Source organism: Caloenas nicobarica, chromosome 12 (assembly GCF_036013445.1).
Source record: "Caloenas nicobarica isolate bCalNic1 chromosome 12, bCalNic1.hap1, whole genome shotgun sequence".
In the NCBI taxonomy this organism is placed as follows: Eukaryota; Metazoa; Chordata; class Aves; order Columbiformes; family Columbidae; genus Caloenas; species Caloenas nicobarica.
Window position 1 is genome coordinate 15865655 of NC_088256.1, and position 19282 is coordinate 15884936.

Below are 19282 nucleotides of genomic sequence, written 5' to 3' on the forward strand. Positions count from 1 at the left end.
TTTCTGCAAGAAAGAAAAGCTTAATTTTACCATGGGGATCTCGCGCTGCCATGACCTCTCCAGCGGCTCACAGGAACGCAGGAGGAACTAACCAGCAGTGGGGTCTGGTTCACTCTTGCAAATCTGTGAAGAGTTTCATCTTTGTGCTTAAAAGAAATATCCCCCCTCCTGCAAAAAACCAAACAAACAAACAAAAAACCAAACCCAAACCCAAAGACCACCTAGTCCTCAGCTGGCAATGTGTAGCTTCTCCATGGTTTGCAGCACTGTCCTTTTTACATCTAACCAAAACACACCTAAGGCTTGTAACCTTTTCAGGGCTGCAGCTGAGAAGGTCAATGTGTAAAGATCAGGCAACCCTGGAGCAGCTGGTTCCAGAAAAGGTGAGAGGAGAGGGAAGCAGGAGGAGGATCACCGGGCTCAGAACCATTTGTCTTTTGCTCTGGGTTAGTATCTGCTTAGCCAACTGGCTAATTGAGATCAACAGCGAGGATTTTTCCATCCAGTCTAAGCGAGCTAGCAGTTGGGTTTCATTCAAGTAATTGTTCTAATGGATAATAATGTATTATTATGACTAGAGGGCTTATTACTAGAATTTTGTGCTAAATTAAATAACCTGAACTCACTATATATTGTCCCTCTTGTGGGAGCTTCAGCTGTTTGAGAAGGAGCCTCAGACTTGCGTGATCATCTCTAAAACCTTCTCCCCTAAGTTCCAACTTTGGAGAACAAGTTGTTCATCATATGCTGAATTCAGCCTTGGAGTAACTCCAGTGAAAACAAAAGGAGTAACAACAGGAACGGATTAGGCCCAATTGCTTTCACATTTCTCCAACTTGAATTTCCAATTCCAATACTACAGGAGGAGTGAAAAAAAAAAAAGAAAGAAAGAAAGAAACCCAACATATGGCACAGGGACAAATACACTTCAAAATGTATGTCTGCCTGTGCTGTGACCTCGTGCCCTTTGGAAAGTGCACCAAGGTGAGCTTCCACAAGCTTGTATATAAAAAAACCCTGCTGTCATCTGGCAGAAGTAATATATATTCCTACTTCTGCCACTGTATTGTAACAATTTTTGCTCAGAATGGTCAAACCCATCCTGCAGTTCTAGGCTGTTCCACATGAGACTACTGACCTTACACACGTCTGAAAAAAGCTAGTATCTGCCAAGCTGAGATATAGAGTCATGAGGATTTCATTTCATAAATCATACTAAGATTAAGTAGTGCGTGTTCTGTACTGACCCCGTTTTCCAGGGAGAGCTGCGCGCAGCTCAGGGGAGGGCACAGCCTCACCTACAAATCCTTGCCTGACAGATCATCACCTCGGCATCTCTGTGGTTAAACAGATGTGAACTGACAGAGAACGAGCAGAATAAGGACCCAGACAGAGAACTCCAAGCTCCTATGCTGGCCGTGAAAACACGCTTTCTCTCAGTGTTCGCTGCATCACTCACCCATTAGCTTTTAAGAAAGTTCCTTCTAAGTCTGACCCTCTGGTTCCTGCCGGGGCTGGCGAGCCACGAGCGCCGAGTTGCTTCCTCCGGGGCCGTTCTTCAGCGCACACTTTTGGTGGCTGCCACACGGAATGTGAGAAAAAAATGTTGCTCTTGTTTTCACTGGAGTTATTCCCAGGCTATTTCAGTGCGTTATAAAGGGGGTAACAGAATTACCCAGTGATCAAAGAACTAAACTGCAAGTCAGAAGTCCTGAGTTCAATTCCTAGCTGATAGTAAACCAGTACTAACCATGTGCCCTCTTTGTGCCTTCACACACTCACTTGAGAGTTTTAACAATAATGATGACACTCACTTGAAGTTATTCCTAAAAAAATAAGAAATTTATGAGACATCACAGCAGCACAAATCGTTAAAATCAGGTTTGACCCGTGATCTTGACAAAATAAACCTATGGCTTCATTCAGCTGACAGGCTGGAAACCGAGGAGTTCAGCTCAGCTGCTATCTAGCTCAGAAATCACTGCACATTGTTTGCAAACTTATCAGGAGTGACTTGAATTGTGAATTAGCTTCAGCAAGGCAGCTGGCGGGCTGCGGGAGCACACAATGCCTGCTGAATCTGCGCTTCCTGCTGGAGACGTGCGAAGGAGAAGGCAAACTATGAAAGAGCAGCGAAACCGCTCCCAACCCAAGTCAAAACTACGTGCGGCACAGGCACGACAGGGCCAGTGGCTGATCTGGGGGCCAAACCACAACTCCCAGCAGCAACGGTGCGGGCAGAACTCAGCGCTTGCACAGCACTGGCCATGGAGAGATCTCAAAGCACTTCGTGAAGATCGGGCTCATCCTTCTTCCCCCACCTCCTCGCTAGGCTGGCTTAGAGCTGCAAGGTCAGACCTTCCCAGGCCCACGCTGTAACCCTGCAGGCAGCTCTCCAGCACACAGCCCAAGGCGGCTGCTTGCTTGTTTTCGCATCTTGGTTAGCGGTAAATAATCCAACCTATGCCAAAAGCAGCAGCAGACACCAAGGCATATTCTAGCCAAGCTTATCCAGGCACTCACCTGGACATGACACCAAAGCACAGCTCCGTGGTCACTCTCACTCCGTGCAGGTAGATGTCCTTTTGTGCTGCAGGTTACAAAGCTGCAGCCGCTTTAAATTCTCCAAAATCCAGGTCTGCGTGTGCCCGCACAGGGAAATAACAGAAAGACGCCTCCTGCGTGAGGTCTGATGGGAACACAGCAGCATCAGCACTTCAGGAAAAAAAAAAAACAGCTTGTACACTGCAATTCACTAAACCCAACTGAACTATGCCATGCCACGCTTCTAAAAGACTTCACGGGGCTGAGAAAACAGCCAATATGCAGTATATGCCTAGAAAACCTCTCTTGCTATAAGCAGGGCCTTTCCATTCCTTTCAGGTTGTCAGTACATTTGATCAAATTCTCCTCTAGCATGAGATCGTCTCATTCTTATAACCAAAGAACATTCAGCTTTTATTTTTTATCAGTTTTAAGGTTATTGGTACAATGAAGTCCAAACCTCACTCTGGAAAGCTAGTATTTGATCTGGAAGGAGGAGGTTACATTGGGAGTGAAAAGAAAAAAAAAAAACATTTGAAATTTCTAGCAATAGAAGCGGCGGGATGAACACAGTTTAGACACACCTGGGCTGGTATCACCACTGCTCGTTAAGTACGGGTCTGTGCTTTGCAAGCCATGATACGCCATCCTGTGGTCACCAGATCACCATTAACTTCCCCGCTCTGGTCCAAATCACCCAACACAGCGAGATGCGCGTTGTGCGTGCTGGCACTTATGCTCATCATAAGTACTATATGCACTAAGTTCCTTGTTGCTAATGCAGAACGAGGCTGAAAAACTTCAGATGCTCTCAAAAAACTATCTGGTAAAGCCCGATAAGTGCAAGTTGTAAGATGTGGCTATAGCTTGGCTGGCTGGCTGTCTGCACACAGCTATAACCACAACCCCTTTTCCACAGCATGAGCCTTTGGTTGGCAACAAGGATAACCATAACGCGTCGCAGGAAAACCGTCGCTTTCTCCACACCAAGCAGGTGGACTGACCTCCAGCCCTGCCATGCCATCGCCTTCCGGCTGGGTGACATTCCTCCTCCTGCTCTGCTGTGGTGCTTTCTCTACAGTCCCTTGTCTCACCAGGGCCCCCATGCTCTCCCACTGTGCTCACAGCTCTTTGGGCATCTCTGTCCTAATCCTACACCCTCAATTCGCCTCTCATTTCCCCTCTACCCCCGTGAAAAGTTTTGCCGACTGATGTCTAGAACATACCCCGATGTTTGATAGAAACCAGTAATCCCCTCCAGTGACTGCTGCTAAAGACAAGCAGTTGAGCATCCAGCCTTGCTTCGGTTGGCCAACAAACACAACCGTAACCTTCAAGGCAGATGCAAACTCGGTGTAAAGGGGGCAGGAGGAAAGGACACACAAATGCAGCCAGCCCCCCATACCCCTCCTGATTGCCTATCTGGCCCACCCTACCCGTGCTGCCCCACATTGTCCCTGCTGCTGGGTTTTAATACAGGAGGGAAACAAAAATCAGGAAGAAAAAAGAACTGACCAGCAGCAATAATAGTCCTCGAAAGGCAAATGTTTCCTATTAAAGTGCTGGTTCTTTCAGGCTCTTTGATGTCGTTTCTCCCACACAAAGCTGTTTCTTTCACAGTCCGTTCTTGCACACAAACAAGATGTTACACGTACTATATGTAGCACATCCTCTACTCTTATTTAAAGCACATTTGTCCCAAATCACTGTGCTTTGTTCTCTGTATCATTTTTCAAACCAATACTCATACAGCATAGGCACAGAGGCATTTTTATTCTAGCTCCCCCCTCACATTTATTTTTCTTGCAAATTCTTGGAGATTCTGGTCATAAGTAGAGAAGCGTTGATACTTAACCAGGGTTGAGACTGAGCTGCTAAGTTCACGGCAGTAGCTGAATTTTTCCAAAATTTTAGGGGCTTGTAGAGCAAAAGGTTTTCTTTGTCAGAGGCCAGATACAACTTTCAGATTTACATTCTGGACTAATTAAAGATACTAGCGGTATCTTTATTCTACTTTGGCCCATAGTTTTTGATACCACCTGCTTCCTACCGGTGTATTAGAGACCCCAAGTATTTTATACCAAAAAAATTGTTAACTATACATTGCGTTGATAAACTGTCACAGTTCTCATGACAAATTTAAATTGCAAATTATTTGAGGCGAGGAAAATCTTTTTGTTCTAGCACAATAGGGTTTTCATAATCTGCACTATAAACTACCCCAATACAAATAATAGCCTGGCACTTCCGCCAGCTTACTTAACTTTGGGGACAGTTCAAAAGTGGTGGAGATTGTGGCAGAATGCAGGAGGTTTCTTTAGGTGATGCAAGGATTAAATCGGGCAGCCTCTGAAAAAACAAACTCACGTCATTTTCTCCAAGATTCATTTGACTCATATTGTTAAATAGGAGTTACTTTTATACAGGCTTCTGCATAAACTATATCCAAATGCCTTGCAGAATCAAAACACAATGGACAATTCTTCCAGAAGACACACATTGTGTTATCTGAAAATTAATCAAAAATCCCATACTCTGTTATACCCCAAAACCAGAGACATGCAAAAGTCCACAAAGTCCACCAGGAATTTTACCGCAGCTGTTTAGTAAGACAGTCAACCTACCGTAATTAACAGCAAATAATAATTGTGTTTGTGTAAAAGGTAAAAATCTTATAGCCCTCAGAAATAAGCTAAGGCAGACTAAAGGTGTTAGAATTATTATATAGTCCAAGATGATGCTTTTTGGACAGGAGGGAACTGCCAGACAGCCTGGTGTCACTCATGGGCCTGTCGAATCACAGGAAACTTATTTTTATTCAAACTTATTATTATTCAGAGCCCTGAGATAGGCCGTGCCCTCTGTTCGTTAGAGATGAACAAAACCTGTGGTCTTTCTGTAATAAATTCTTACTTCACAGTAAGGAAAAATGTTTTGGGGGTGAAAGCATATTGGATTCTGTTGCTATTAGTAATGATGTATTCAAAAGACTACTGCCTACATTTAAAAATAAATTTAAAAAAAAAAATCCTGATCTCAAACCAGCCAAATTTGTTCGCTAAAAATAGGGGGTTTTTGTTCTGTGTTTTCAGGTCTTATTTCTTTTAAAACTCCACAATCTTTTGCGATCACCAAAGCTAGCATCCATTCTTTGTTAAGAGCAAGAACGTCTCTGCTCTGCATTTCCAAACTTCATAATGCAAGAAGAACAAAACAAATCTCTCCAGGTTTAAAAAGCAAATGTTTGCCCTGCCGTGCTAATCGGAGGCAAAACTCAGACCAAGGCCCAATAGGCCCCATATCAAAAGGCTTTAAGATCTAAAAGCAAGTAATAAAAAGCAGCTTTAATGCAAAATGGTTTGGATTGAAACAAGAGACTTCCGTTAAGTGCCCAGTACACTAATAAAAAGGATAGCCTTGAGGTACGTGTACGAGTTAAAAGTGGAGGTTGTGTGCATTTGTATTTATGGGGATGGCAGCGCCGAGCCCCGTCACCAAACCTGCTCACGGGGAGATCTTCATCCCCAGCAGGAAGCAAACCCGGACTACCGTGCTTAAACCAGCTCTGAAGCCTATTTACTCTCTCAGAAAGTAGACCTGCTCTAAAACAACATCTACTTTTGGTGTTAGCCTGATGACAAAGGCCTTAGCCGTGAATTAGATAACCAGTCCTCGAGGAAACCCAACCACCAGCTCCCTGCCCTCTCCAAAGATGGCTAAAACAGAGGCAACTGCTACTCTAATCCTGACCGGCAAGCAGAGCTTGCTCTTTTGTGGGCAGATTGGGCGAAACAGTCCTAGACTTGACAACGAGGAGCATTTTCATCTGAGTTTGAACAGCACAGATCCTCACGAATGTCTCAGTTGCTTGAAAAATGCATTTTTCATTTGGAAATTAGTTGTTGGGTAAGCTAGGCCTACATCTCAGGGCTAAAACTCTAATTTACAGTCAAAAGAGCTGGCTAACGCATCCTCACTGGGTCATCTGGTACCTTCAGTGACCCGTCTTACATCCATCACCGGATTTGCTAAGGATTATTTAACAGATCTCAAGAGAGACTGAAACATTGAATGGTAGGCAAAGTCCCTTTCCACTTACCATGGACAGTTGCCATTTATATAATAGCCTTGGAATACAAGAGGCAGATTGTATAGCTCCAAAAATATTCCTTGGCCTTTACTCCAAAAAAGCAAATGAAACAGTCCTATGACTTCATGGAATATTTCAATCCATATTAACGCAAAGCTATTTTATTATGAACTTACCAGGAAGATTACATGCAGATGAAATTCCTCCAGGAAAAACAAGTTCTTGTCTTTGTTGTCACACAATTTATTAGCAGGGTCTACAGATAAGAATGTGAATATTTGCAAAAAATAACTTCCCAAGGCTAGTCCATTGTGTTTGTACACCAGAATATTAGAGTTCCAAACCCGCCTAAGCCTGCTCAAGTTAACCTCTGCATCCAGCCCCCAACGTGGTTCTGTCGAGAGAAGTGTGCCAAGGTAAAGCCTTACATTTAAAATGTTTTTAGCATTTTGAATTGTTAAAATGAGTCCTCTATTTTTATTGCGACTTTGGAAAAGAAAAAAAATCGCACTTTACTGTTTTTATACAGTATAGCTTTCCTCGTGCATTTCGTGTTTTCCAATAAGGCCTGCAGGACTCTCATTTATATTCTCACTCACTGACAGTTTAATTACCTTCATTGTAGGAGAAAGTATTTAATCACATAGAGTCAGAAAAACAGCCCCTTAAATACAGGCTTTCGGGCCCATGATCCCCGATTTGAAATTCAATGAAGGAAAATGAAACATGCACACTGTGATCCATTTCCTGATTCAGAACACTTGATATTATCAAAACACAGAGTTCCACAGCTGACACACACATTTTTCTAAACCAGCGGTAAAATCCTGCCAGCATTTTAAGCCCACAAAACGAGGATTCAGCGTGCTTTGGATATGATCTAAAGGCAGCGCTAGTCAATGAGCTGTACAGAGACCAACATCTTAATGCTGTGCTAATTAACGGATTAAAAACAGTCTGCCTAAAATGCTGCTTGAATTACGCTGGTATTTTAACTTTCTTCTCAACAGTTAAAACATTAAAGGTAAGTCATAACTGGTGATTCTCAGCACGAGATATGCATTAATGTTTCCTTATTAAAAAAAAAAAAAAGAGAGGAAGGTAAGACAGGAATTCTCAGACACTCATCACGGCAATTCAGCACAAATAAGGCTGGTCAAGTCATAAAAACCAGTTGTTAAATGTCAATAGTTAGATATTAAAGCTGACTAGCAGCACCAGCTGGCATTTTTCCCCAAACTGGTATCTAATTCATTACAGACAAGACAGTCAATAAATCCAGAAACACAACTTTAGTCAGTTTAGAGGATGCTGCACCAGCCTTTACAGCGCAATATAGGTTGACTCTGTAAGCGGCAGCAACTCACGTGCAGTTAAGTGCAAATATCACCTGTCAGAGTACCAGAAAACTCAGTTTTAAAATGAACAAGTGGTCTTAGAGCTATGTGTGTGCAACAGAATGCGGTCCTAAATGTGACCTATCACACTACACAATGACATTAACTTTGAAACAACAGACACAATATGTGTGTGTATTACGGATACATTTTATAAAAGAGCAATGTCTTCCGAAGAGTGGAGTGTAGCCAGAACACAACAAAAAAAAAAGCTGTAACAAGAGTGAATATTTGTGCGTTTGCTTTATGAAGCTTACATTCTAATGTTTACAAAGGCCAGCACTTATATAAGACTCTCCACTAACAAACAAATCTGGAATACATCAATTGTACAGGTAAATCAGCCAAAAATAAGCAATACGTATGCTCTTCTCAGGTTGAAGAAAGCATGCACTAAGATTCCCCCTTCTGCCACCCCTTGTTCAGGTTTCTCAATCACAGTACCAATAAAAGCACGGTATCATGAAACTGGGGCACAGGTAACAGGTTGGAGTTCATCACAGACCATTTATCAATATTTTGCAAATGTAAAAACCGCCTTCGAGCATCAAGAAGGCAGAGAAGGTACAAGCATGAATAAAAAAATAATTAAGCGATTTAAGACATCAAAAATTCAAGAAATAGCACTGTGCATTTACAAATAAAATTAACACTCAATACTGCAGAGCTCATTTAAAAATGGCACCAGTGGACAATATTTTACAATATGCACATTTATTTGAGGTGGGGAACTAATGCTCCACAGGTGAAAATGATCATACAAATGATAGTGCCACTGTTGGCCCATTATGGTACTTGTCACAATTTAATGGAAACACTTTTAAAAATAAACTGGTATGTACACATCTTCTGGAAACTCAATGGCAGAAACAGAAAAAAACTACGGCTCTCCCCCTCCCCTTTTTAGCCAGACAGTATTGCCAGAGATTGTGCTCACTTCTAAAGCACATAATCTTACTTTAAATTCAGTGCTATTTTCTTTCAAAAAGATCAGAAGTTGTACTTTTAGATAACAAAAGCATTTATGTTACAAACATTCAAAAATGTAAGCTTACGATTCTGGCAGACAATGTTGCGTATTAAATACAAACCAGCCAGCAATTACTGAACATAAAAAACTTATTCAATCATAAAAAAATACTATAATTCATCACCACAGACTTTTTACATAGTTATAAATAATAAATAGCATAACACAGTAGATTACAAACGGATTTATTTTGCCCCGTTAAAGTCTTTAAAAAGTAAAATATCTATTGTCTTACCTCAGACCGACCAAGGTACTGTATCAAGACTACTCATAGCTGAAATATAACTCCTTAGCCAAGCAATTTGCAGAGCTCGTATTAAATTCAAACTTTTAAAGTCTTTCCTCAGAAACAGACTGTTCACCGAGCCGCTTGTGACCCACAAAGGTACAAAAGCTGCCCACAGCACCTGGCGAGGAGCACCCACCGCGGGGAGGGAAGCGGCATCGCCGACAGGCTCGGGAAGCGCTCTATGAACAGCCTAGACACAAAGGACTTTTCCCACCCACCCCTCTGGTTTACATTCCATAATTCTTGTAACAAGGTCCCCTAAGGCACAAAAATACCGGTGACCTCAATACCACAGGAGACATCGACGGTGCCATGCACGGTTCTCCTACACAGTAGTTCAAATAACTTATCTGCGCTGTATGTCTTAGATCGAGGCATGGATTTGTTTCCCTTGGCCAAATCTTCCCGAATATTGACCTTATTTCATACAATCTGTAGGATAAAGGACCTGGGGAGAGAACTATTGTAATCATGTTTGTAGAGTATTATTTCTTCACTGACAGGAAATGTGTCAGTCATTGGTTATTTTATTGTGATTTTTTTTTAATGGAATAGAGTGAGAATTCTAGCCCCACTGTGGTCTTCTGTACTAAAAACAACTAGCAGCACTAAGAAAATAAAAGATTTTTTTCTCCCTTATGTAAGAGAATTTGAGGCTAGCAACTGAAAAAAGCAAGAAGAGTTTTACTCAAAGGTAGAAGTGCCAGAGAATAAATTAGTATTTTCAAATCCTTCCAAACCAAATTATTTCCCTAGACATATTGACCACGATAATGATAGAAGTATTTTCCTAAAAATTGCAACACTAATAGGTATATACCTATTCTTGGAATCAAAATCTGTATGCAAGTTCCTGAAAGCAAAAAAAATCAGTATAATCTGAGCAGACATCTTGTTTAAAAAATAAATTCGCAAAACCAAACATTAATATGGTCTACAATGTCCATTGAATGGATAAATCAAAATCACTGGAAAGTCACCAAGGATTACAGTTACGATAATTTTTTTTTCCTTTTTATAATCCACGTGTTAATGGTTCAAGCATCAGAGTTCGTTTCTCTGTACAAGTGTACAGCACAGGAACAGCACAGCCGGACACGGACTCGGAGCTCGGTAAGTCACTTCGGTGAGAGATCATCCATCAGAATGAAGGAAGCGCAGGAGTTGGAGCACGTCACTGGGGACTCGGTGGTTATGCTGCCTTTAGTCAGCGAGTCCGAGGAAGAGCCAACGCTGCTGCTACTCCCATCAAGAATATCTGAAGACAGGCTGGGGAAAAAGAAAAAGGATTTTAGCAACATGGGCACATGGAGTTTGTGCACAAAGCTAATGTACTGCCGCCTTTGTAGAAAAGATGTAGGAGACCTATACTACCACTCAGTCTTTACTGCAAGACTGGCAGCCCTGAAAACTCCTTGTTTTCTGTAGCATGTTATATATATATTCATGCTCCTCATGGGAACGAGGAGCAGAATTTTTTTTTTTTTAACATGCAGAATAAATTAAGACTCTGATTTTAACCAGTTATAGAAAGGAGGTGAAAACTCATGAGAATAAAACTCTACAAGGTTATAGGAATGGAATAGTAAGAATCTAGTCAGCAATGTAGCAAAGATGCCATTAATTAGCTAGCATGTTCTTCAATGTTGCACTACTCAAAACAAGATTTTGAAACATATTTTTCCCTTGTGAGTAAGGAATTCCTGTGTTTGGATTTTGAAGCTTCCAAGATTCCAAATGGCACATAAATTGATGATTTTGCAATTTAGCTGGAAGCAACACCCAAAACCATATTTCTAGGCAGTTTAAAGTCTGTAGGTAAACTGATATTGCAATAACAGAGAGTTGATGTTTTAGAATATTTAGTATCTGACTCTAGACACAAAAAAGAACTCGGCTTTCTATGATCATAATACAGAAAGGAGACAGACTATAACACTAAAAAGTCATGAGTGTATCAACATGAATTACGTAACTGCAGTAACTATTCACACACACATTTTCTAAGTATTCCAATAAGAACCACAGATACTACATGACCACTGCCTACAACATACTGAAATGATGAAGCATCTTTGAAGTGAAGTAACTTTGCTTATGAACCAACAGGGATTTGTAACAATTATATTCAGTATAAAAGATATGATACACAAAAATCTAGGCTAGAGTCTGCTCAGGAAGATCTGATCGAAGGAGCAGGAACATTTTCACACTACACTACATCAGGAATAGTTCCCAGTAATACACATATGCAAGCTACACACAAACTATTTTTTTTCTGGGAAAAAAAGAAAATAAATAAAAGCACAAACAAACCAAGAAAGCTTGTGATAAATTCACATGGCCTGTTTCGGCATTTCAGGGCACATGAAATATTTTACCATGAACTGAGATCCGTCAGATGTGTAACATCTGGAGAAAGCATGTTGGTTGTTCCTTGAAAAAGTCTCTTTGGCTGACTTTCAGTTTCCATTTCACCTAAGGAAAATAGTGCAAATAATCAAGCTTCACTTGAGTCTCTGGAACATCCATTTAATAGTTGTCTATTGTAAAAGAGAGGTTTGTCCCATAAGAGAGCAAGGTTGCATCTGTAACACGGTAAGTCCTCTCATTCGGCCAACCAAGCCCATGAATTTGATGCCAGCTGTTGTCTAACCACCCAGTCCATCCTTAATTTAACTAACGCTTCAGCAGTATCTGAGTGGTTACAACGATCTCCAAGACACAAAACCAGGCACTTCCTACTTAGACTACAATCAGACAAAATAACCTAAAGCAAACTAATTACTGTGACTTAATTTTAAATAAGCAGTTGAGATAAGGCAACTGACATAAGCCAAAATACATACATTAAAATCCTTAGTAATTATGAAAATAGGAATGCCAGCTTGGTTCACAGTTTCACCCTCCTGCGTACCACAAATTCTGACGCATATGCACACTTTTATAGAAAAGCTGAATCGAAAAAAATTGGCACGTGTATGCATTTCCACTTACTCATCATGGATCAGACTATCTTTGTACCTGTAATCATCTGCTGACATTAAAAGATTAAACATGATGAGGAGAATTCATATTATCTGTTTAGTTTAATCTGCCCTGAGAATGAGGTAGCTCATTAATAGCTTCTGTACAATGGACACATTGGAAATACCACGAACTGGCCAATAACAAGCTTAAAAAAATAAAAAAGAACACAAAACCTCTCCGCTACAGGATATTTTTGGTTTGACAACAAAAACGTATGAAAGAGTAAAAGTCTAGTGTAAAATGTTTAAAGTAAAACACCACAGTATGAATATCTACTCCCTGTTGATCATCGAGCTTGATAAACTTTTGTTTAATTTTTAATACCTCTAAAATTCATAGGAAATAACAGCCAATAAAGAATTGGCGTCCATGAGAAAACTTGTCTCTCTCCCCTGTCAATTCAATATAAATTAGACAACATTCTTTATCCAATAGGAAAAGCAGTACTAAAAAAAACCCCCAATAAATACTAACTTTCTTTGAAGGCTAAATATAATTCTTGTAAAATAAAAGGACGTGCTTTTGGTGCAGTTAAGAATGCCTAAGTTAAGAAAAAAAATGCAGAAAGGATAAGCATAGCTAGAGGCACATCTGCAAACATCTCAATCTTACAGGTCTGCTATGGAGACTTGTTCTTGGCTATAATTTGAGTATTCTTAACACAGAATACTTCCAGGAAATAATGCAGTTTTGCCCCTTCAGGAGGAAAGGGCTCTGATCTATTCAATTTCTCTGAACAGTCACCTTCTGAACTTTCAGAGTAAAAACAAACACCCAGTACTAAGTTTAGAAGATACTGCATGATAAGCAACATTCCTAAGCTGATCTGAAGGGTGTGCACTGTACAGTGATACATTTAGGAATGTCAGGGCTTACAAATATTCATAACGTTTAATTTGATGTGGAACAAAGTTTGCCTCTTTCAAGCAGTAGCTGCTTTTCGAGTTCTTCACTCTTGTGTTTAGACTAGCTACTTTACAACCTATTTTTAAATTACGACTGGCAAATTCCAATTCACTGCCGTTACAAGTGCATTGTATTTACAGAACAAAAAAAAAAATGGGAGAGAGAGAAATGTATCCAGCTACAAAACTACATCCATGTTAAAACATCTGATAATGTAAATACACATACCTTTTCTTTTAATGGGGCCAAGAACACTGGGCCTGATACAGTTGATTGGACTTTGACTCCTCCTGCTAGAGAGAGAATACTAATGCTCAGTCAGGCCCGTAAAGGTTCCAAGTCAGAACACCACCATACATAGCATCACATCAACACAACCACATCACATGTAACATTCTTTAAAACTATTCCCGCACAAGTGGAATGCTTAGGGACTCCAAATACATACATAACAAAGTGCTGCCTATTAGAGCAGATTATCTGCCACATAAAGTTGTAATAAATTTTCTAGTGTCTCCTCCTTCCCTTAGTGCATCACATCCTCACCTCAATCCATTTATAAACTGTGTGTAATATTTATATAAAATTGACATGCTAACAAAATTAATAAAGTTCCCAGGAATAAAGTACCCAGGAATTTCCTCATAAATTACCAAGTCAAGCTTGAAGCTGATGAAGGTTGCTACAAGAGCATCCACATAAAGCTACCCTTGGTGAAGGCTGAACTTTCACAGCATTTTTATGCGGCAATACTTCAGCTATTCTAAAACTAAAGTATCTTTTAACATCAGCTTTAACTCTTCTTCGTGCTAGCCTTGGAATTTAAGCCAATGTGTACCTGTTACTTGCAAATGTCACTTACTTGGAGAATCGCCTTGTTGGACTGGGAATAGGACTTGGAGGCAATCCATTACTGCTCACAAACATTTGCAATGATGGTGAAAAACATTGCTGCAGAAAAAGTTACAGTAACGTGCTTCAGAATTTCCTTTTAAATATCCAGGTGTTTCTCAGCCACCCTCCAAACAAAACACCCCCAGTTAAAGAAAACCTAGTAACGGAATAAGGCAGAGATAATAAAATGCAGTCTTAGAAGCATGAAAACTTAACTTGCAAAATTATACCAGCTAATGCAACACTTTTCAGATTAACCTAAAATTCAAACCCACAAGAAATCTGAATTTGAAACAGACACTGTTTCCCAAATAAGATGGTTGTTTCTGTTCTTCCTGTTACATTTAGAAGTACAGTACAGTAGTCAGGACTTACTTCAAGGGGGTTGTTAAACAAACCAGTTTAGTTTATTAAAAATACACCTGACCTGAAAATTTAACACTACATTCCAGAGTAGAACAGAGTATTTAGTTCTCTAGTTCTGCAGCTAATCTGAGCTCAGCCCATGAATGCCCTAGCTAAGCACAAAAATGTTTCTGCCACCTACAAATGTATCTACAAATGTTTCTGCCACCTACAAATGTATCTACGCCACCATACAAATGTATCTACCACCTCTTTACAGTTGTGATTCCAAAGGTACAGGACCAGCATCAGTGTTGTACCAGGAACACATTTACCCAGTATGTGGCTGCTCCATGCATCAATACTGGCAGAGACATGCAATTAAAACAGTAGCAGTACAAAAAAGCAGAAGCATATAATAGGGGGAAAATAAGGTCAAGCAGCCCATCTGTAAACAGTCGCCAGTTTCAATGTGCTACATTTCAGTTTCCCAATGCTCATTGGAAGAGGTAGTTTATGTAAGGTCCACCTCTTCCCTTTTTCCAGAACCCGCCATCAGTCTTCAGTGCAAATTCAGCGTGTCCGAATCATCCTTCACAGAGAGTTTATGCCTTCCTTTCCATAACTGATGGACACATTTTCATTCTCACCACTCAGATTTGCACCTTCTGGTCTTTGTCTACACTCTACGCATATGATACATTCTGATTTTGGCGCTTCTTCCCCAGCATCCCCCCACTCAGGCAGCCAAATCCAATTACTCTAATGACCTCCTCCAGCTTCCCTAGAACCAGAACACTAACCTATCCAAACATGCCACAAATAGCGGCCACTGAAAACATTCAGTGTGACAGAACTGGCACACTGCTTAAACTCTGCAGGCTTCCAGATGGTAAGAACATGTTTCTTAGAAACCCAAGAAAAAGTGGGTTTGGGTTGGGGCGCTTTTGTTGTTGGCTGGTGGTGCTTTTCTAAAAAGCTATCAAACAATTTGTGAAGTTACACTTATCTTTACAGTTCACTTTGCTCTAAAATTCTAAAATGTTCTCCAAGTTTGGTATTTCATTTATCCTACCTTGCCTATTCCTCTTGTAGGTGAAGGTGCAGGCGAAACTGGAATAAAGTCTATTCTCTTTGGGGAGGAGGATTTCTCAGACTTGTCCAAGTCATTGTCGCTCTGTAAATACAAGGTTTCAAATTTAACCATGGTACAGGACATTACCTTAGAATCCAAGGCGAAACCTTCTAATCAAAAGTCATTTGGCTAAATGCACAAAATAACTAAAGCAGATGAACTTTAGTTCTTCTTAAACTATTTTCACAGTTAATTCCTCTCTTTCCCTTAAATTTGCAGTTGAGTATAAAAGTAGAATTAAATACGAAACATCTATAAAGAGATTACCAGGCTCAAACTTTCCTCCCATGATTGGCTTATCTGCATTGCTGTTTGCACTTCCCTAGAATACAAAAAATCCCATCAGTAGCTACCAAGAGGAAGGATAACTCTGGCTATTATCGTCTCATTTCAATATCACTCACCTTTCATGTGCTGTTTCTCTGTTCATTAAATCCACTCCTTCCTCCTGCAGGAGATAAGTGTCGTAAGTTTCCCCATAACATTTAACTCATCACAGGTACTCGGAGTAACATTTGTGATTCTATAATTTGCTGTAAGAATTGAAATATTAACAGCAGAAACACTCCAGAAAGAAGAGCCTGCTACCAGCCCAGCTCACCGTTTCTCTTCAATGAAATAACACTTCAAAAAGGCACATTAGTTTAAACATGACAACAATAAGCCTTGCAAGGAACTTCTTTAAATTAAGTCTTAAAAAAAGACTGTTTCTTCTAGTACTTGAAAAACTCAATAGGAAAGATACTCCCATTATGTAAGTACTTCAATGTTATATAATACTTGTCATTCTGTTATTAATGTACAGATAAAAACTACACTTACCCTTCTGATCTGGTGAAGTCTGCTACTCGGAATACGAATAGGAGATGATGACAACAACTGAAAAAAAAAAAGCGACAGCCACGATGACTAAATCACACAAGAACGGCTTGTGTACATCCTATTTACCATCACCTCCATTCTTAGTGAATTAAAAATGAGCTGTACAACTACATGTGGATGACTCAAATAACGTTGCAAAAAGAAAACACTGACCTTCAAGAGAAAATACTTGTTTTATCACTTACAAATTCATTCTATCACTCTGCAAGTGGCATTGCAAGCGGGTACTGCTTAGCATCTCCAGTACACAAATAGCTACATATGCCATTTAGATAAGCAAGGTATTATAAATTAAACTACGAACATTATACAACTCCCTACTGCCAAACTCCTGTACTAACTTACTCAACCAGTTGGCTATTGTAAAGGAGAAATCTCAGTGTTTCAGCTCAGTCTTGAACAATGCTCCCTACTTTAGTTTTGTGATTTTTCAGTTACGTACAATTATTACACATTAGATTCCTCCACAACTTTGGCCACCATCACATACAAATGGGCCAACAGTCCCCACTCAGAATGCCCACGTGTCTACTGAAATCCCTACTGAGTTCCAAAATTCTGGGTTCTTATTTTTAAGAAATCTCATAACAGAAGATTTTTAACTAAAATTCCATCTTGCTTTTTCGGAATACAAGACATAGAAGAAACATGTTTCAGGAGTTTAAGTTTATGGATTTTGAGAAAAGCAATATGTAATCCTCACTACCCTTATAGGAGAAAGAAAAATTTTACTGGAAAAGGACGTATAGATGCCTGCGTTGACAAAGGTGAAAAAAAGAAATGCAACATCTTTGAAAAGTTAAATAACTGCATTACTGTACAGTACCAGATTTATATAATATAGGGCAGAATATCATGCAGCAAATAAATTACTCTTCTTTAAGTGATTTTCTGACATCTAATGTTCAGTCTTTGCAAAAACAAAGAGCGTCCCTGTCAAAAAAAACCCAGGTCAACGAAGACTTGTGACTATGTCTTCTATTTTTAAAACAAATTAAAACATCCTTTCAAGACTTTCAATTGTGACATCAGTTTTCTCTTCCAACCCATGGTGAGGTCCAAATTAACTTTAAGACTGCACTTAATACTGGGAATCACACATAGCTTCAGCTATTGTTCTCCTCTTGGGGACATACAGTTAATACAACAGTATTAATTCATTGTAGGTTGCAGTTACAGGTGAAAAAACTGCACATTCTGGAGGCTGGAAGCTTGCTAAGATGCTTAGTGCAAATATAAAACAAGTTTAACTTCATTTCTCCAGCCCAATTATTTCCTGTGAAGTGTAAACAAAACATGCTTAGGATTCCTTACCATACTGTGGCGGCTCATAACTGTTGTACTGTTCCTGCGAGTTCGCAACACGTAAGGCTGAAAAACCTGTGAGTTGTCACTGGAGGGGGGAAAAAAAAAAGCTTTGTGAACAACTTTCAAGGTGTGTTCTACTGAACACTACACAGTGTTAGATACACGCTCCCATCTCCACCGTCCTGATAACATCCATTTTGTTTCAACAGAAGCGCCGATTTCACTGAAGGAGCCCAGAAAGCTCTTTCCTCCGGCAGCCCGGGGGGATCCGCACGCTGCGGTTCTGCAGTTACAAGCAGTAACTCGCCACCTTGACTCAAACATTCCGAGAAACGACTGACACATTCCCGAGGCCTCACCCCGCAGCAGCTCCGCAAGGAGGGCCGGGGGCCCGCACGGCCGGCAGCGGGGCCGCCCCGCTCCGACAGCGGCGGCCCAGGCGGCGGCGACACCGCCCTGCACCGAGCCCCGCCGGACAGGGCGCTCCCGGGGCGGCCCCGCTGCCGCCGGGGCTCCGAGCGCCGCCGCTGGCGCCGCGGGCCGGGCCGGGCCGCGCTCACCTGAGCCCGTGGATGAGGGGGGCGCTGTTCGATCTCCTCAGGCCGCCCCCGTCGCTCGGGGCCGCGGCGCTCCCCGGCGGCAGCTCCAGGTCCAGCTCCATTTTCTCCTGAGCCATCGCGGCGGCGGCTCCGGCGGCTCCGGCTCCTCCCGCTCCGCCGCGACGCCCATTCACTGCCGGCGGCCGCAGCGGCTCCTCATGCCGCCGCTCCCCCCGGCCAGGCGCGGCGCGGCCGCCCCTACAGGCCCCGCGGGCGGCGCCGCAGGCAGAGGCCGGGGGCGCGCCGGGCCCGGCGAGGGGGGCGGCCCCAGCAGCGCTCCATGCCGGGGGCAGCCCGGGGGGCGGCCCGTTCCCCCAGCCGCTCTCGCTGACGGACGAGCTCCCCGCGCGCGCCGCCGCTGCCCGCGCCGCCGCTGCCGCCGCCGCCGCCGCCCGGGAGCGCTCGCCGCGGGCCGGACACCCCCCCGCGCCCGCCGCCGCACAGCGCGCATGCGCGGGGGACGGGGCGGAGCCAAGGGCACCCGCGTTGCACAGCGCATGCGCTCCCCTACGGCAACCCGTCACCGCGCATGCCCCCATCGTTCCCGAGCCCTGACTTCAGCCGCGTTCGGACTCCCGAGAGCCTCCGGAGCGGAAGCGCGCGCTGATTGGCTGACGGCGCAGGGCGTGTGTTTAAAACGGTACAATGGGCGCTGAGGCTCAAAGCTGCGTCATGCGGAGGCGTGGCCTGGCGGGGGGCGTGGCATTGCAGAGGACGCGGGTTCGAGGCCGGTGTTGCCTGTAACTCTCGGTGTGTTCTTAACTGGGTCAGTCCCGGGCTGGGCTTGTGCCCTGCCCTGGCAGGAGGCAGCGCTGGCGGCGTAAAAGGCTTTG

At 42.2% G+C, this 19282-nt stretch overlaps 1 protein-coding gene and 1 non-coding gene across 2 annotated transcripts; both read right to left on the minus strand.

Annotated features, from left to right (window-relative positions):
- Window positions 1-8255: 8255 nt before the first annotated feature.
- Window positions 8256-18860, minus strand: PABIR2 (PABIR family member 2). The gene is made up of 10 exons (XM_065643524.1): window positions 18411-18860; window positions 17857-17935; window positions 16483-16539; window positions 16065-16108; window positions 15928-15982; window positions 15601-15702; window positions 14149-14237; window positions 13515-13579; window positions 11732-11828; window positions 8256-10619 (listed from the first exon to the last, which is right to left on the minus strand). The coding sequence occupies exons 1-10, from the start codon at window positions 18524-18526 to the stop codon at window positions 10469-10471; spliced, it is 855 nt and encodes a 284-aa protein (XP_065499596.1). The 5' UTR covers window positions 18527-18860; the 3' UTR covers window positions 8256-10468.
- Window positions 10703-10846, minus strand: LOC135993710 (small nucleolar RNA U109). Its single transcript, XR_010606908.1, has one exon. It is a non-coding gene; the product is annotated as a small nucleolar RNA U109 (small nucleolar RNA).
- Window positions 18861-19282: the final 422 nt, after the last annotated feature.